Source organism: Talpa europaea, assembly GCF_964194135.1.
Source record: "Talpa europaea genome assembly, chromosome: 10".
NCBI classification, from domain to species: Eukaryota; Metazoa; Chordata; class Mammalia; order Eulipotyphla; family Talpidae; genus Talpa; species Talpa europaea.
This window is the reverse complement of record NC_140077.1, coordinates 96,130,366-96,147,876: the sequence shown is the minus strand read 5'-3', so window position 1 is coordinate 96,147,876 and position 17,511 is coordinate 96,130,366. Positions and strand designations below refer to the sequence as shown.

Below are 17,511 nucleotides of genomic sequence, written 5' to 3'. Positions count from 1 at the left end.
ACTTTACTTATAAGCAGTTTGAAGATGAAAAGAAATAGTGAGATATGAGACAACTTTCATATGAAAAACTAAGGGAGGATAATGCCTTTTCAAAGTATACCAAATAGCACAGTGTGCAAGGCTTAGGGAATACTAATGTGGGTGAAAGGAAGGTGTAGAAGCAGGCATGACACTCAGCTCTTAATAGAACCCTGAAAAAAAAAATCACAAAATTTGTATTTGACTCCTCCAACCACACGGCTTGTCAACATTATCTAGTTATACCCAAACTCTGCTGATGTTCAGCATCAACGTGCAGAGTAAATTTATCTCCTCTTCATCCCACCACTATCAACACCTTGAACACACACACACAGAGAAAACAAAGGTCTCAAACTTGATGTTGGAATTTCCCCAATTTTGAGTGAATATGACTTAAATTCTTTTATGGAACAATAAAGAAATTGCTGGAGAGATGATTACATTGGTCTGGGTTAGGGCTCTTTGCCTTTCCTGAGATTTCATTTTAGTTCTCTAGTCAGAGAATTAGTTCTCTGGTCAGAGATTGGGACAGGTTGAACAGCAGGTGGGGTGCACCAGGCTTCAAGGGATGCACAGACCAAGGGCCTTATGGGAGGAGAAGCCACCTCATTGTGCACGTAACCTACAAGGTTGACCTGACAGCATGGAGTTTCTGGGTCCCCGATCCAAGAGTGGAACTAGGATATTTTGCAGATAACTGTCAAAATTTCTTAGTGAGCAAATGTCAATGTAAAACTAAGAATATATTTCCTCAATTTAACAAATTACAGAGCAAAACATAGGGACTCTTAGAAGGGTGTGGGGGTTTGACTGAAGTTAAGGACCCTCTTTGAAAATAGTTAGAAAATAGTTAGAAACAAGGTTGCCTTTGAAAAGTAATTTCCTAGAAAGGCAAATTACTTTTCAGGGAGTATTTTATTCCATTGAAATCAGTATGTGGCCTCAGGCAGGGAGATTCCAATAGTCACAACTGAGGTTTTAGACTGAATATACCAATTGTATGTAGGACTGCTGGGCATACATAGGAGGGAGAAAAAAACACGAGGGGGGAAGTGCAGGTGAGGACTTAGAATCCAAGGGAAGGTAACTGCAGCCCCAGGCAGTAAATGCTGGTGTCCAATTCTGATGATGAGAAGCAGGTGCATGTTGTACTGTCTCTGGGTCTGCATCCTTCTCTCTCTCCCTTTTCTCTTCATCTCTATTTTTCTTTAAAAACATTTTAATCATGGTAAAATTTACCAATTTAATCATTTCTAAGTAAAATGCATTAATTGCAGCCAGAATGTTTTCATCTTCCCCAGCTGAAGCTCTGTATCCATTAAAACTAACTTCCCATGTACCAGCTTCCAAACCCCAGCAACCACACCCCACTGTCTGTCTCTATGAATTTGACTACTCACAGTACCTTGTGTAAGTGGAATCATACTGTATCTGTCTTTGTGACTTTGCGACTTGCTTCTTTTACTAAACATACTCGCTGCATGGTCCATCCATGTTGCAACATGTCAGAATTTCCTTCCTTTTTTTTAGGTGGAGTAATATTCCATTATATATACCACATTTGTTTATCTATCCTCTGTTAATGTACATCTGGGTTGTTCTACCTTTTGACTACTGTGAATAATTCTGCTATGAACATGTGTGTAAAAATATCTCAGGACCCTGTTTTTAGTTCTTTTGGGTATATGCCCACAAGTGGGACTGCTCGATCATGGGTTCTCTTTAATTTTTTCAGGACTTGCCACACTGTTTTTCAAGTAGCTGCACCCCTTTACATTTGTCTGTGGGTCCTTCTGTACCTGCTACCCCAAAGGGCCTTCGGAGTCCGCAAGTGTGTTTTTTGCCTTCCTTCAGCTCCATGTGGCCCACCCGGACGATCTGGCACACCAGGCTGATGCGGGGCCGGATGAGGTCTGTGCTGCTGAGGTCCTAAGGGGAGGCAGAGAACACATGAAAGGAGATCGCCCTGTGTCACCTGTCAGCTGTGTCACTTTCCTTTCCCTCTAACAGAACGCCATTCAGACAAGATTTCCTAAGGCCGAAATACCAGAAACAATCCTCTCTTCCCCAAACCCACCCAAGAACTACCATAGTGTCAGAGAAAGGTAACTTTGCATCCAGAAAAGGATTTCTTCTTTCCCAGTTCCTACTTCATATTTAGAAATCAGATCATATTCAAGCTAAAGTTTTTATCAACTTAAGCACGGTGTTTAAAAGTCAGGACACCTATCATTGCTACTTCATATCCTACCCAGACATGTCTGAGTATAGGATGCATTTCAGTGTCAACTGAAATTAAACTTGCAAGACACTGACACTGATTGGGAATTCACACACACTGATGATATTTCATTTCATTTTCCAAATAATCCTGTCTGTAACACAGACATTTACATGGATTGCTTTCTGTAATCACACATCTCTTTTATGAGGAATTTCCATTGAGAGTTTTTGGATGTGTTGATTAATGAGAGATGTGCAGGTGAACTATCTGCTTTTTGTGGCTTATGTGCTAACTTACCCGTATTCCTAAGAACAGACAAGATATTCTATGAATGAGTTCACATATCTCATTTATTTAAACATCCGAAATAATTTAATAACATACCCAATGTTTTCATGAATATTTTTTTACCACAGGGTAAAGAATAGATAGTTCAGTGCAAGGACAGTGATCAGACCACGTATGTCCTGGGATGGGCTGTTAACAGAAATACGAATGAATGAATGAATGAATGAATGAATGAATGAAGTGAGTGAACTTCTATGGGGGCTACTATTCTATCATTTCCCTTGCCATAAACATGGTGAGAGAATAAGGAGATAAATATGATGTAGGCATCAGGAAAAAAGGATAAAAGGAAGCAAGTATCTCCTTGAGGCCTATGGGTGGAACTGCCCACCCAGATTTCTCAACAGAGGGCCACAGCTTCAGGACTCTATTTTTTTTTTTTTTTAAATAGAGGCATGTTTATTTATTTATTTATTTGTTTGTTTGTTTGTTTGTTTGTTCACACATGCACTGGGTACAGTCAGAAGCGCGGGAGGGTGAGAGAATTCACCAGAGCCAGAGCGGGGAGCAGAGCAGGCAGAAGGACCGAAGTACACTGCTGAGGGGAGCAGCGGGCGGCAGGAGAGGTCTGCGCGCCATGTGGGACCCTCCTCTGGTGGCCGGGGAGCGGCCGGGGATCGAACCGGCGCCGCAGAAGCCGCGGGCAGCTTCGCAACCCAGCGCTCAACCGCTGCGCCACCAGGGAGGCCCTTTCAGGACTTTAAATGCCAATGTCATAAAAAAGTAAGAGAATGCCTAGAAAGTGCCTAATCTAAAAGAAAGAGAGTCCCCATGCCCCACCCACAGTCCAGTACTTTTCCTTGTTCTTGATCCATATATAGCAACATTCCTCCTACGTTGGAGAAGTGCAGGAAAAGAAGGACAAGTCTTCTGAAATCTTTAAAAGCAAAAATCCAGCTAGGTCCACTTTTGCCCCAGCTGTAACCTGGCTGTAATCCCACCTGGAATGCTTCTTCCCTTTATCTGCAAAGCTCACTCCCATCAACTTCAAGTTCTTGCTCAAGTAGCTCACACAGAGGTCTGCCCTGACCCACCTCCTTTAAAGGGCAACTCGGAAATTCTCAATTCCACCAAAGCACTGTGACTTCTGATATCTTACACAATCATTCATTACTTGATTATTGTCTATTACTATCTTCCTATGAGCATGAAAGCACCTTGACAACAGGGACTTTTTTTTTTTAATATTTATTTATTTATTATACAAGCACTGGGAACAGTAAGAAGCGCGGGAAGGTGAGAGAATTCACCAGAGCCAGAGCGGGGAACAGAAAAGGCAGAGTGACAAAATACACTGCTGAGGGGAGCAGTGGGCGGCAGGAGAGGTCTGCATACCATGTAGGACCCCCACCAGTGGCCGGGGATCAAACCAGCGCTGCAGAGCTTCGCAGCCCAGCGTTCAACCGCTGCGCCACCGGGGGAGGCCGAACAGGGACTTTTTTTTTCTGGTTCATTCACTGACACAGGTCTCAAGAGCCCAAGCCAATGTCTGGCTACTTACAGGTGCTCTAAAACAGGTGTTAATAAATGAATGAGTGGCGGTGATAATGTTAATTTTCGTATTTTTTTATGTTCTCCACATACTTATCATGTGCATCTGCTAACCGGATAAAGAAAATGGTTAAACACAAGGCAGGACTTACAGTAAAGACTGCTTGAAGGTTATTGAGCTTCTCTATCTCCTTGGGCATTCCATTACTGCCCCATCGAATTAGGTAGTTCTCACTGGGGAAGAGAAAAGAAAAGTCTTAATGAGGGGCTACCTGGCGATGGATCTGCTCCCAGCACAGACTTTAAAAGGTCAAATAAAGGCTCCCAAAAATTCAGTGAGATCATCAGGCAGGTGTGGATGCAGCACACCTAGGCTCCAGCTGTGGGGAAGTGTGGTGGCTACAGCCCAGCAACACGAGGCACCCTCAACTCCCCAGCATGGACCTGAGACCAGGGCTGCACAGGTGCTGCCAGACTCTTCTGGGGTCCTTCTTCCAATTCAACTTCTTTATATAAAAGTTCAGCTTTGCTGAATCAGAAATAGAATTTTATAATCATCATCATTGCCAATCCATCCCCTGGAATCCACATCATCACATGCGAATAAAATTTCAATTTTAGAAATAAACAATTTGCTAGTAATTACTTCTAACCATCTTCTCAAAAGTAAATCTGTTTTTATAGCTGCTCAGTCATTATGCCACATAGGGTTGAACAAAGTCCATTAGCATTTCCTATGATCTTTCTAGAAAAAATTTTATAGACTAATTTTTAGAGTAGTTTCAGGTTCACAGAAAGTTGAATGGAAGGTACAGTTTCCATATACCAACCCCCCCAACTCTGGCCCCAACACATAGACTCTCCCCCACTGTCAAAATGCTGCACCAGAGTTGTACATCTGTAACAATAATGAAGTTAAGCTGACATATTATAATCACCCAAAGTCCATAGTTAACATTAGGGTGTGTTCTTGGTGTTATACATTCTGTGGCTCTGGACTAAAGTCTAATGGCACTTTATCTGCCATTATAGCACCATATAGAGTAGTTCCCTGCCTTATAATCCTTTGTGCTCTGCCAATTCACCTCCCCTGCCCCCCATCCTGCAGTTTTTTTTGTTTTTTTTTGTTTTTTTTTTAATTTGAAACAGATATACCAGTATTTAGAAATAATATTAAAATATTATTAACATAAAAATTTTACTGTTTCAGGAATTTCTCCTGAAGAGTTTTTTTTAGCAACATTAAGAAACAATTTAAAAATGCATTGGAAAAAAGTAAGTCTGTCAATCTTTATATATACTAATGAATGTTTATGCTATATGCAAACCAAATGTAATGCCAGCAACTATTTATTAAAAATTGACAACATTTTAAGAAACTATATGGAATAATCACTAGGATATTTTCTTAGTGAAAAAATTCACAAAATACTTTTGTAGTTTTTTAAATGTGTTTTTTTTTTTTTGAAGAATGGAGCAGAAACTGCATATATACGTTAACTGCACAGAAAATTTTTAAAATGATAATCTGTGATTCTTTTGGGGGGTGGTCAGGGAACTTGCAGAAGGGATTAAGAGTGAATATTACACTTTATCCTCCTATTGTTTAATCATTGAGAAAAAATATAAGGAACAAGGGTATCTTCTGTGATCACCCCTCACCTCAAAGGTAAATTAAACAGAGATATCTGAACCCTTTAATCTTTCTTTTGTGCATCTTTCTCACTTTTTTTCTTTGGCAACAAGTCCTTTTTCCCTTGCCGATTTCATTGCTATAGCCTCAGGGATCCACTTCACTGTAATGCTAATAATAACAGGCAGGGCCACAGTCCTGGATCTTAAGTGATAAGAGAGCAGCACTTAGTGAGGGTGGGCAAGAGGGCAGCCCAGTAAGGAGGCTGAGCTCATCTCCTCCAGGTACCCACAGCAAGGTAGTCACAGAACAAAGTGAATCACTTTGTAAGGGAAACTCAGATAAAAGCACATGCTAAGATTAGTAAATTCCAGAGGAGGGGGACCTCACCTGCCTTAGAAAATGCCGAATTTGCAGCCCAGCCAGGTGGGCAAGGCAAGGCTCAGAGGCCATGGGCATCCTGCAGTCTGCCTTGTGGAACTGGCAATCCCCTTGCAGGGTTAAGCTTAACCCACCTCAGCAAGGTCTGCATGGGTCAGGAAGCCGGTGGTCCACAGTAGGCTCTGCAGACCTCAGCACAGACCTTGTCGGGCTCTAGGGAGGGTCCCAGAAGCAGTCTCTTAGATCCTGAGCCATAGGGCAAGAGGCAGCTTCTAGGATCAGAATAGAATAGGAAGGGCCCTGGAGGAGTAGAAAGGCTCCAGAGATAAGGGCAACAAATTCCAAAGGAAACTAATCAAACACCCCAGGACTAGGGGTAACAAGATATTGCCCAACAAGGACAATAAAGAAAAAGGATGCTAAGATTAATGGGCTGGGACAGAGGCTTAATTCTGGGCACAGAGACTTTAAGGCAGAGTGAGTGAGACCACCCAGCACTAACCAATCACAAAGGAACTGATGGGGCTTTAGACTAATCAGGGAAAGAAGGTGCATATTCCCTGAGGCACAACTCACTGGAGCTTCCTTGCCCCTCCCTGCCCTGGTCCAGGAGCTGGGAGTCTCTCACTTTGTTTCTCACTTTGTTCCTTTTCTCCTTAATACATTTTTCCTTAAATCCATTTCTGCAAGCAATTTGCCGCTTTTCAGCTTTTCCCTTGCTTGCCTGAGCATCAGGTCAGCGCAGTTCCTGCTGCGGCTTCCTGAGACAACAGCCGACTCTGCCACAGCAGCCTGGGCATCCTGCAATCTTTTGAATTCTCTGTGCTGCCTCTGTGTCTGATGAGTGTTAGAGGATTTCTAAGACCCAGGAGAACACAAGCAGTTGCTGCCCTGCTTCAGCAGCCATGTAGAAAGGATTAGAGCCCAAAGAAAGTTATTTTCCTCTGCCTAGAAATCCTTCCTTTCTCAAACTCAGCAAAAATGCCCTCTGGTAGGGGTAGGCAAAGGCCGGCTATTGTCACAAGGCTGCAGCAGATGACCTCAGAGTCTGCTACCTGATGAAGGTGGACTGGTCAGGGTCGTAGAGGGCCATGAACAGCTCAGCATCTTCACCGATGTTGCAGACAAAGTTTTTGAAGTTCACGTAGAGGCCATAGGTGTGGGCGGTGCTGAAGATGGACTGGCCCCTCAGATCCAGGCTCTGCAACATTGACTGAACAAAGAGGACGAGAGAGAAAAGCATCTTGATTTCAGCAAATGAGAGATACTGGCAAGACATTACCCTGCAAATGGGAGACAAAAATAATTTCCACCAAGAAGAGAAGCACTTACTGAGAACATGTATGTAAGTGGATAAATGATTGACTAAGCAAAATATAATCACTATTATTTAGATGCCAAGACTGTCCTGTTTGGGGCCTTGATCTCAAGTAATGCAATAATGCTAAGGTGATAGCTCATGTTTTTAGCAGCTTCAAGAAGTTCTCATCTCTTGTGATAGTTTCTGGATGAACCACAAAAGCACAGAAATCATTGGTTCACTATCTCTTTTGGGGGGAATAACTCATTGCAAAGAAGAGATTCCACTAGAAAGGTTGTACCTTTAAGGGTGGTTAACCACTGATTTAAAAACACAATTAAATATTATCACAATTGTGCTAAAAACAACAAAAACCTAGAAACTAAAGAAAAATAGAAATCTTTTACTTAATGCACAGGAATGAAAAAATCTTTTACTTTTACGCAGTGGAAGACTAGAAACCAAAATATCAGTATGGTTGTGTCTGGGCAGTCATAATATGGCTGAATTTCTACTTTCACTTTTTCTCTACATTTCTTATTTTTATTTAATGTCCAATTACCAATGTCAAAATCTTTCCAACACTTTCTAAATTTTACTTATTTTGGAAATTGTAAAATGTGCCCCAAATGCAGAAGGTTACAAAGTAAGAAGGTCCCGCCAACCTTGCTCTTCCAGGGGCATCCATTCATTATCAATTTCCTGCCCATCATTCCAGAGCCAGTCCACATGTGTGTTCCTTTGTGAAACACAAATAATAATGTCGGTACACACTATACTGCATCTTGCTCTTTTTCACTGAATATATATCTGCATGATCTTTCCATGTCAGAACACAGCTTCCTTATTCTTTTTTTATTTTGCTCTTCAAATGAGAGGAATAGTTTTCTTAACAGTATTTCTACCTCTGTTGTCAATGACTCTATTTCTCTCATTAAAAAACAAAGAAAAAAGGGCCTCCCTGGTGGCACAAGGAGTTAAGACGCAACCTATGAAGCTGTCTGCAGTCTCTGCAGCATGAGTTCAATCCCCCGGCCACGGAACAACCCACATGGCGCAGCAGACCTCTCCTGACTTGCCCACTGCTCCCCTCAGCAGTGTTTTCAGTCAATCCACCTGTTCTATTCCCCACTCTGTCTCTGGTGAATCCTCTCACGCCCTGCACCTCTGGCCTGTACCCCAGTTCTTGTATGCATAAATAAATAAATTAAAAAAAAACAAAGAAAAACAGAACCTCAGTGGCCCAAATCTTCTCATGTGAGGAAGTGTACCTTTTCCTCTTGGATCTTTTCCTCAATTCTTTTTGAGGCCATTTCATGGGCCCTGAAGAGGGCAATGGTGCTGGTTTCATCTGGGTCCAAGATGTTCCCATTGTCATCTCGCACGACCAGATCTAATCCAAGCATCCTAGAAAGAAAGGAGTGGTCACAAATGCCCAAAAATAGATGACTGGATCAAGAAGATGTGGCATATATACACAATGGAATATTATTCAGCGATCAAAAAAGATAAATTCATGCCATTCACAGCAACATGGATGGAGCTAAAAGGAATTATGCTCAGTGAAATAAGCCAGAAGGAAAAAGAAAAATATCGGATGGTTTCACTTACAGCAGGAATATAGGGGAACCAAATAAGACATCAGTGTAAAAAAATAATAATAGTTCAAAACACAACAAAGCAAAAACAGACAGTTATAAACCAGAGACATCCTGCAGGGGTGGAGTAGGGAGAGGGATCAGAGGGAGGGAGGGAGGAGCACAGGGGACTGTGGTGATGGTGCACAGGTGCCTTGGGGAAGGAAATTCTATGGGGACTTAATCTGAGGGGTTGGGGGAAAGCAAATATTGTTTAAAAAAAGTTAAAAATTAAAAATAAAAAAAAAGAAAGGCGTGGTCAGCCAGTCCTCACAGGAACAGACTCCTGAAGGAAGAGTGCCCATGAAAGAGTCCTGAAGAATCATAGAATGGGTGGCTGCTGGAAAGTCAAGAACAATTCACTTGCCCTTTCTTCTTTCAATTTCTGCCCTTTCCTACATAACAACATTAGAAAACTAATGAAAATGTTAAGCAAACTCATATAGTGATATGCAAATCATTTGGTCCACAGAAACTCAATTTCCCTACATTGCAAGAATGCAATGAGGGCCTCCCCGGCTGGGTTGCGAAGCTGCTCGCAGCCTCTGCAGCGCCGGTTCAATCCCTGGCTGCTCCCCGGTCACCGGAGGAGGGTCCCGCATGGCGCGCAGAATCTCCTGCCGCCCGCTGCTCCCCTCAGCAGTGTGCTTCGGTCCTTCTGCCTGCTCTGCTCCCCGCTCTGGCTCTGGTGAATCCTCTCACCCTCCCGCGCTTCTGACTGTACCCAGTGCATGTATAAACAAAACAAACAAACAAACAAATAAATAAATAAAACATGCCTCTATTTAAAAAAAAAAAAGAATGCAATGAGATATGTGTAAAGCACATAAACTACATGTAGCTACTGTGCACTCTGGATAGGTGTTTGTTGTTATTGCAGCAACAGGCACAAGAAAGCAGCTGCTGTGTCCAGCTGCAGCCTTGAGGGCTACACAGCCACGTGGACTATACACAGTGCCATCCTCACCAAGGCTTTGGTGCCCAGAGTGTACATGCAAAAAAACGTTTTGCTTGGTTCCAAGGAAGCGGGACGATGCTGGAAACAGGATATTGCTGCGAGTGCCCAGCGTGCATTCCAGCCACCAGCGATTTGGGAGTGGGGATGTGCAACAGCAAGCTCAGGGATGACAGTAAAATGTGCCAAGTCTTTGGGAAGAAAACAACATGCCGACTTCCCCTCCTCCTTTTATAGCATCTTCATCATCTGATTTAATCTGGCAGGTTCCCTTCCATGGCAGTCAGACCCGCAGGCCACCCAGACTCATGAGCGACGTGTCCCGCTGGCTGCTCAGACATGGGATCACTGACGCACTGACGGAACAGCTTAATTCCTTGAGCTGCTTCCAAGGGCTGGAATGTGAAAGCAGCCAGGCATGCTCTGCTATTTGTGGGACATTAACTTTCTGGGCCAGAGATTAGGGTCCTTCAAGGTGATGCCATATTGTGGCCAGATCCAAAAAAATATGTGCAAGGGGGAGCTGCCTGGTTCGCGTTAGCCAGCTTTTTAAGGAGGCCCATTACTGCCCTGCCCAACTGGCAATGCAGCCCTCATGATTAGAGGTCTATGGTTGGACCAGTGACATTCTTACCTTACATAGGGAACATTAGACATAGAATCGAAAAGTCCAGGATTCAAATTTAAGCTTCCCCACCTATTATCTATATGACTTGAAAGTGAATCACTTACACTCACTTGGTCTGTTTCCTTAACCATAAAATGGGAATAATGGCTTCCTCACAGGGGATAGAATCACGTAATACATGTCAAGTGCACATAGGAGCTATTTCACAAATAATAGCTGAATCTGAGTCATCTGTGCTATGTTTATGCCAGCTATTTTTGAATATAGTTGTCTGAGTCTATAACATTTAAATAAGCGAAATAAAGAACCATATTTTAACAGTTCTCTGAAGTATATCTCAGAGTTCTGAAATAGGAGAGTAGGTAAATGGGGAGGAAAAAGTTGGATGTGTACAAGTTCGAGAAATACAGAAAATGAAACCAAATATGTCAAATGAATCATTAACAAAAACTAATGAGAAACTATCCCAGTCTTTTAAAAAGTCAGTCAGGAGTCCCAGGTCACCATAAGATTTGATAATTGACTAATTTCCTCTTTTTTCTGAAAGGCAATAATATCTGGAACCTACGAATCTGCCTGAGGTTTTATCAGAAGACTAGTGATGTGATGAGCCCTTGACAGGTTAGTGGAGACACACACAAAGGTCAAAAGCATTTCATGATTCTGGTAAATCTGGTTTTTACATGCTGTACACAATGTCCGTTAGAAGAAAACAGAGAGAAAGAAAATGAGTCTGACAAAAGAAAACTAGAGAGAGCCCCAGGTCTCTGGAAATGGCTCAAGCTGCTCAGTGCCTTTTGATCTGCTCAGTGATGAACTCACTTCTATCTCATCCCCATCGCCCCTGTTCATCTGTCATCTCCTTGGAGTCGGAAACCCAGTGCAGGGCTGGCCCATGGAGGCCACTGCCAACTTTTTTCCCAATGATATTAAATATGTTTCAAAAAGAGAGCTGTAAACACGATGCTTTGGAAACTCCAAAGCCATAATGAGCCCCTGGCATGAAGCAAGCACTGTTTTCTGAGTTCTCAGGGAGAAGTCATCCCTAGTTTACCTGTTCCCATGATCGATCTTGGCTGTGACCTTCTTCTTGAGCTCTGCCAGCTCGTCCTTGGGGAGTGTTCCAGACAGGATCTGGGAGCGCCACTCGATCAGGCTGTACGTCATCTGCTGCAGCTGGCGGAAGAGTGTGACCTTGTTGTTCTAAGATGAGAAAATGAGGTGGAAGAAAGAGGGGGAAAAAAGTATGATGAGGATGGGAGGACCTGTAGACTTGATTCTTTGTAAGGTATTATTTATCCAATTAATCTTGTCTAACAGTAAGATGTGCATTTAGAGGGACTTTTAAAAAAATATATATTAATAAGGATGGCTTTCCCATGAGCGATTCCTACTCCTTCCTCTGTGTTAGAAGTGGATAAGCACCTGCAGCAGGAACAGGTGGTTGGAACTCCTAAGTAGGTCAAACCATTCATGCACCCTAAGGGAACCACTTTCTTCTCTCCCTCCAAACTCACATTCCTCCTCACACCTCTCACACTATACCCTCAACCAGCTGCTAATTCTGGCTTCTTCAATTTCAATTTAGAAGTCTCTTCCTCAAAACCATAACTCTGGGGTGGCTGTCCCTCCCACAGATGGAAAATTATTCCTGTCCCAGCACCCAGAACCCTGGACATCTCAGCCTGTTTTACTCTCCCCAATGAGAGTAAGTTGCAAGAGGACAATGAGGAACAATGAGTTTGTCTGTTTTCGTATCTCTAGGAGTTGGTACCAAGTAGACATTCTACAAAGTGTACATGAGTGAAATGCACCAATATCTTTTGCATAGAAAAGAACTGCAGTTTCAGAGGTAAGGAAGAGGGGAAAATAAAAATAAAAATTTTATTTTTAAATCTGCTTCCCCAGAATAATGATGGACCATCCAGAAAATTGTTACGCCTAGAAAGATTAAATCATTATTTTGGGCTCCAGTAAGAATGCCCTATAACAGAACCAAATTAACCAGTGAACAACTAATTATTTGTACCTCAATCATTTTAAAAGACTAATACTTGGTGTCTGTGTCCTACAGTCTTGGTTTTATGTACACAATTGTTTCAGTCCATTATATATTGTTTAAAATAGTCAATGAGCATCTACTATGTGCTGGGAATTATGATCCTGCCACACAAGAGAGGGGAAAAAAGAATAACAAGTAAGTAAATGCTGAAACATATATACAAGATAATTTCAAGTTAAGAAAAAGTACAACAGGGCCTCCCCGGTGGCGCATTGGTTGAGCACTGGGTTGCGAAGCTGCCCGCCTCCTCTGCAGCGCTGGTTTGATCCCTGGCTGCTCCCCAGCCATAGGAGGAGGGTCCCACATGGTGCGCAGACCTCTCCTGCAGCCCGCTGCTCCCCTCAGCAGTGTACTTCGGTCCTTCTGCCTGCTCTGCTCCCCGCTCTGGCTCTGGTGAATTCTCTCACCCTCCCGCGCTTCTGACTGTACCCAGTGCTTGTATAAATAAATAAATAAATCTTTAAAAATAAATAAATAAATAAAAATAAAAGAATAAAACCTACAACACAAGTGGACATTCTTTGTGGCATTCATTTGTGAAATTATCAATTCATTTATTAAAAACAAAAAAGAAATAAAAAGTACAACAGGGAAAATAAACATGACAGCTTGATAGGGTGTGTACGGGCGAAGGGGGCACTGAAGATAGTGATTAGGAGAAACTGCTTTGGCAATCACTTTTGAGATATATTTATTTGAAATAAATCCATTATCATTCTACCTACTTAAGTCCACTTTATTTTTATTGATAAGTGAACTGTCATGGTATATTTATATAATCATATGCTTCTGAGCTACAGGGCAATATTATCTACTATAAACACACTCACACTTGTTGATGGCTGAGCAACTTGTTCCTCTTCACTGATGCTCCCCACTCCAAGGACAAATTCCTGGGCAAGCCATCAAATAGACCCAAGATACTCCTGAACAAAGAGTTAATGTAAGGAGCCGTCAGCCCAGAAGCAGGGGCAGTGGGAGGTTGGCAGTGAGATTAGCAGAATGCGATAAAGCCCTAATGGAAGCTGGAAGCTCTCTGAGTACACAGAGGAAAGGAAAGAACTCATTTATCTGTGATTGCAATATGTTCTAGTAACACTTTATCCCAAAACAATGAATGTGAAGCTTCTTAAAAATTTGAAACTACCTACATTTAATGCTTTTAAGCATTTTCTTTCCTTTTTTTTTTTAAAGATTTATTTTTTATTTATACAAGCACTGGGTACAGTCAGAAGAGCGGGAGGGTGAGAGAATTCACCAGAGCCAGAGCAGGGAGCAGAACAGGCAGAAGGACCGAAGTACACTGCTGAGGGGAGCAGCAGGCGTGGCAGGAGAGGTCCGCGCACCATGTGGGACCCTCGCCCAGCCACCGGGGATCGAACTGGCACTGCAGAGGCTGCGGGCAGCTTTGCAACCCAGAGCTCAACCGCTGCACCACTGGGGAGGCCCTTAAGCATTTTCTAAACAGCTTCTTTCTCATCAGCCAATCTTTAGAAAAGCAGAAAAATCAGACTTTTAAAAGCCTTATTTCTAGTAAGGAATGGTAAAAATCCTGCCCTTTTTTTTTCCATTTAATTTTAAATTATTTCCGACTCACTGTCTTACAAACTAAAAAAAAAAAGGCTGAGAAATTAAGCCCATAAAATTTTGCCTTCCAAAACATCTAGACAGAAAAGAGGTTCTTTCTTTTTCTTACAACTTACTTGTTTATTCCTGGTTAGATTTTTTTTTTAAATGTTTTCCTTTTTTTTTTTTTTTTTAAGATTTATTTATTTATTTATTTATTTATTTATTTATTTATTTATGCAAGCACTGGGTATATATAGTCAGAAGCGCGAGAGGGTGAAAGGATTCACCAGAGCCAGAGCGGGGAGCAGAACAGGCAGACTGACGAAATACACTGCTGAGGGGAGCAGTGGGCTGCAGGAAAAGGTCTGCGCGCCATGTGGGACCCTCGCTGGTGGCTGGGGATCGAACTGGCGCTGCAGAGGCTGCGGGCTACTTCACAGCCCAGCGCTCAATCGCTGCGCCACCAGGGGAGGCCTTAAACGTTTTCCAATTTTAATGAAGATATTCTCATAATGTAATTTAACAAAAGTGTGGGGGGAGGGATTAAGGGCTCAGGATCCTCTAATAGAGACAGTGCTTTGTTTGGGGCACATGTTCAAAAGTTCTCAGCCTCAATTTCATTAGACACCATCTAAGGCATTTAATTATTGCCTGTCCATATCAGCCGTGTTTGCCAGTTTCTCCCACCAAAGAAGGATGAAGACAGCCATTCTTCTCTGGCTCATTGTGCCAAATTAATTCTGAAGACACAAGCTGGAACACACCAAAGGAAGTAATTACCCCGTTTACTTTAAAGAAATGGATTTTGTTGCCACATTCATAAGATTGTTATAAGCAGAATGCTCAGCAATAGCTGGCCCCTGACACTCAGGGAACCTGGGGAAGCATGGGATTCAGGCATTGCCCCTCAGACCATGAGCCTCTGTGTCTCCATCTTTGCTCCTGTCATGGCCTCTGCCAGGATTTGCTTTAAATGTCTCCCTTTTATAGATCTCTGAAGTCTCACTTCTAACATTTCTGTTTCATATGTATATATTTATTTATTCATATCTGATATAAACAAAGTCAAAAGAAAAAGGAGCTTTGCCTTTAACACTCTGAAATACAGAAGTCAGCCATTGGGTATTTCAAAATCCTGGGGCTATTTAGACAATGATGCCACCTCACTGGTTGTCAGAAAACCTGGGTTCTATTTTGCAATTTCCTCCAAAATGCAGACCACAGTTCATAAGACTTTCCTTTGGTGCTCTACCTGTCTATCTGCAAAATAGCCAATATTTCCTTTGTTCACTAACCTTTTCTCCTCAGTGCAAGTTTTGTGATTTAGAAACAAGAGTGCTAGACTGGAATATGGGGATTTGATCTCTTACTCTAATTGTATCATTAAGTTGCTACTTGGCTTTGGGCAAATTATTCCCTCCAGGATATGACCATCTATAAAATAAAGGGACAGGCACCAAGGTCCATTTGCAAGGATCAGTGTCGCCTTCAAGTCTGTGATTGAGACATTAAACTCAATTACTCCTCCAAGCAACTTCCTGATTAACTGTATCTGACTTGAACCATCTCACCCCTGAGGTACCCACACTCTCGGGTGACTCTGCAGTGAATCGCATGACTTTTGTGAGCGTATGTAACTCCTGGGTCCACACAGATGACTTGCTGCATGTCCTCATGCTGCGCTGACTCCTCCAGCTCCAGGAAAGAGGGAAGCCTCTGTCCCGCCATGCTCCCAGCCTGTTCTAGTGCCTTTCCTCTGTCAGGAGAAGGCATTACCTAACAAAGGCTTTACTTAAAAAAAAAAAAAAAAAAAAAAAAAAAATGCCAGTAAGACATAATTTTTGCCTCTAGAAGTAGTGCAAGAAATCCTGAAAGCTAGGCAACAAAGTCAGAGAAACTGAAGCACACCCACAAGCCACCCCCCAATTCCCTGCCCTGTCCCGCTCACTGCCAAGTCTCCTCATTGTGCCTCTCCTGAGAGCCAAGCTGCAAAGGGCTTGCAGTTCACAGATAAAATGTCCAAAAACAAAAGGAAGTTTTCTATGGGAATTTTCCGTCCTTGGTAAAAAGCAATCAGATGATGGTTTCAGACCAGGAGATCAGCTTAATTACACTTCAGAGCATGTGCTCCAGCCTCCAGTAATAACTCCCAGTTCAAAAAGATTAGACTTGAGTGGCTTTAATCTGCCTGGATATGCAAGGCCTGGAAGAAGGGCTGATTGATGTGTTGGGCAAGTTCCCCGCCCCCACCTGAGCTACAGGCACTCTTTCTGCTGGAGAGCCTCATGGAAATATGCACCAGTACATAGTTCTAGCTTGCTGGCAAATTTTAAATGAGAGGATATCTGTCCTTTTTACGAGCTATATTTTAGCAATAAAATTCACTTGATTCAACAATGTATATTAACCACCTGCTATAACCATGTTCTTCTTGAATCTGTTTGCCATAAGAATACAGGATCACAATTATCTCCCAAACTTATATGGACAAATTAGCCTCACTGACAACTCACCAATCATTTTTCCAACTGGAAACTGGAGTACAGCACTGGGCTAAATCTCAGGTTGTAATGTTATAGAGTATGCTTGTAACAACCAAACATCTCAGCATTTTCCAAGACAGTCTCTCTTTCAAAATTCTTGTTCCACTGTCTTTAAAGATATACACAATCTTGTCAATTTTTAAGTTGAGTAATTTGATGTTATGATGTGGGATGTAGATTTGTGTGTATTTTCTGAGTTGCTACCGGAATAAACGTAAGTCTTCTATTAATCCAATTGTATCTAAATCAATGCATAAGCATCTGCCCTTCTAGCTGGGGGAACTCATGTGGAACAGAGAGGTATGGGGCCAGAAAGAAGAGAAGGCCAAAGCTCAGTTCACTGGATCTACTTACCGAGGTTTAAAAAATTGAAAGATCCTGAGACAGCGAGAAAAATGGAGAGAATACTTAACTGACCATCGACCTGGAGCAATAAAGTCCTTACAGGACTAAAAGGGAGTCCATTCCATCTCAAGCTGGAGGACAAGTGAATGACCCCCGGACAGGGGGAAGCACACCCTTAAATGACCTCAGCAAAATTCCACAGTGCAGCCTAATTCGGCTCTTAACACTTTCATCACCAATCGGCTTTTTCATGAAGTAATGCTGGAAGGGGATGGTCAGAGCTGTCATTTATTGACAACAGTGTGCTAGGCGCTGTCGGTTATCCATTGAATTCTTACAGCAAATATTCCCAACATATTATTGCCACTTAAGAT

General features: G+C 42.4%; 1 protein-coding gene across 1 annotated transcript in view; it reads right to left on the bottom strand.

The window, feature by feature from the left end:
* The window catches only part of DOCK5 (dedicator of cytokinesis 5), a gene marked incomplete at its 3' end in the record, with an annotated part of 171,200 nt that overhangs the window by 79,246 nt on the left and 74,443 nt on the right, over nt 1–17,511 (bottom strand). The window contains exons 6-10 of the mRNA XM_084246201.1: nt 11,673–11,821; nt 8,670–8,805; nt 7,154–7,311; nt 4,237–4,318; nt 1,821–1,950 (exon numbers count right to left, since the gene is read on the bottom strand). Of these exons, the coding sequence (XP_084102327.1) occupies nt 1,821–1,950; nt 4,237–4,318; nt 7,154–7,311; nt 8,670–8,805; nt 11,673–11,821 (655 nt within the window). The remainder of the gene's footprint in view (nt 1–1,820; nt 1,951–4,236; nt 4,319–7,153; nt 7,312–8,669; nt 8,806–11,672; nt 11,822–17,511) is intronic.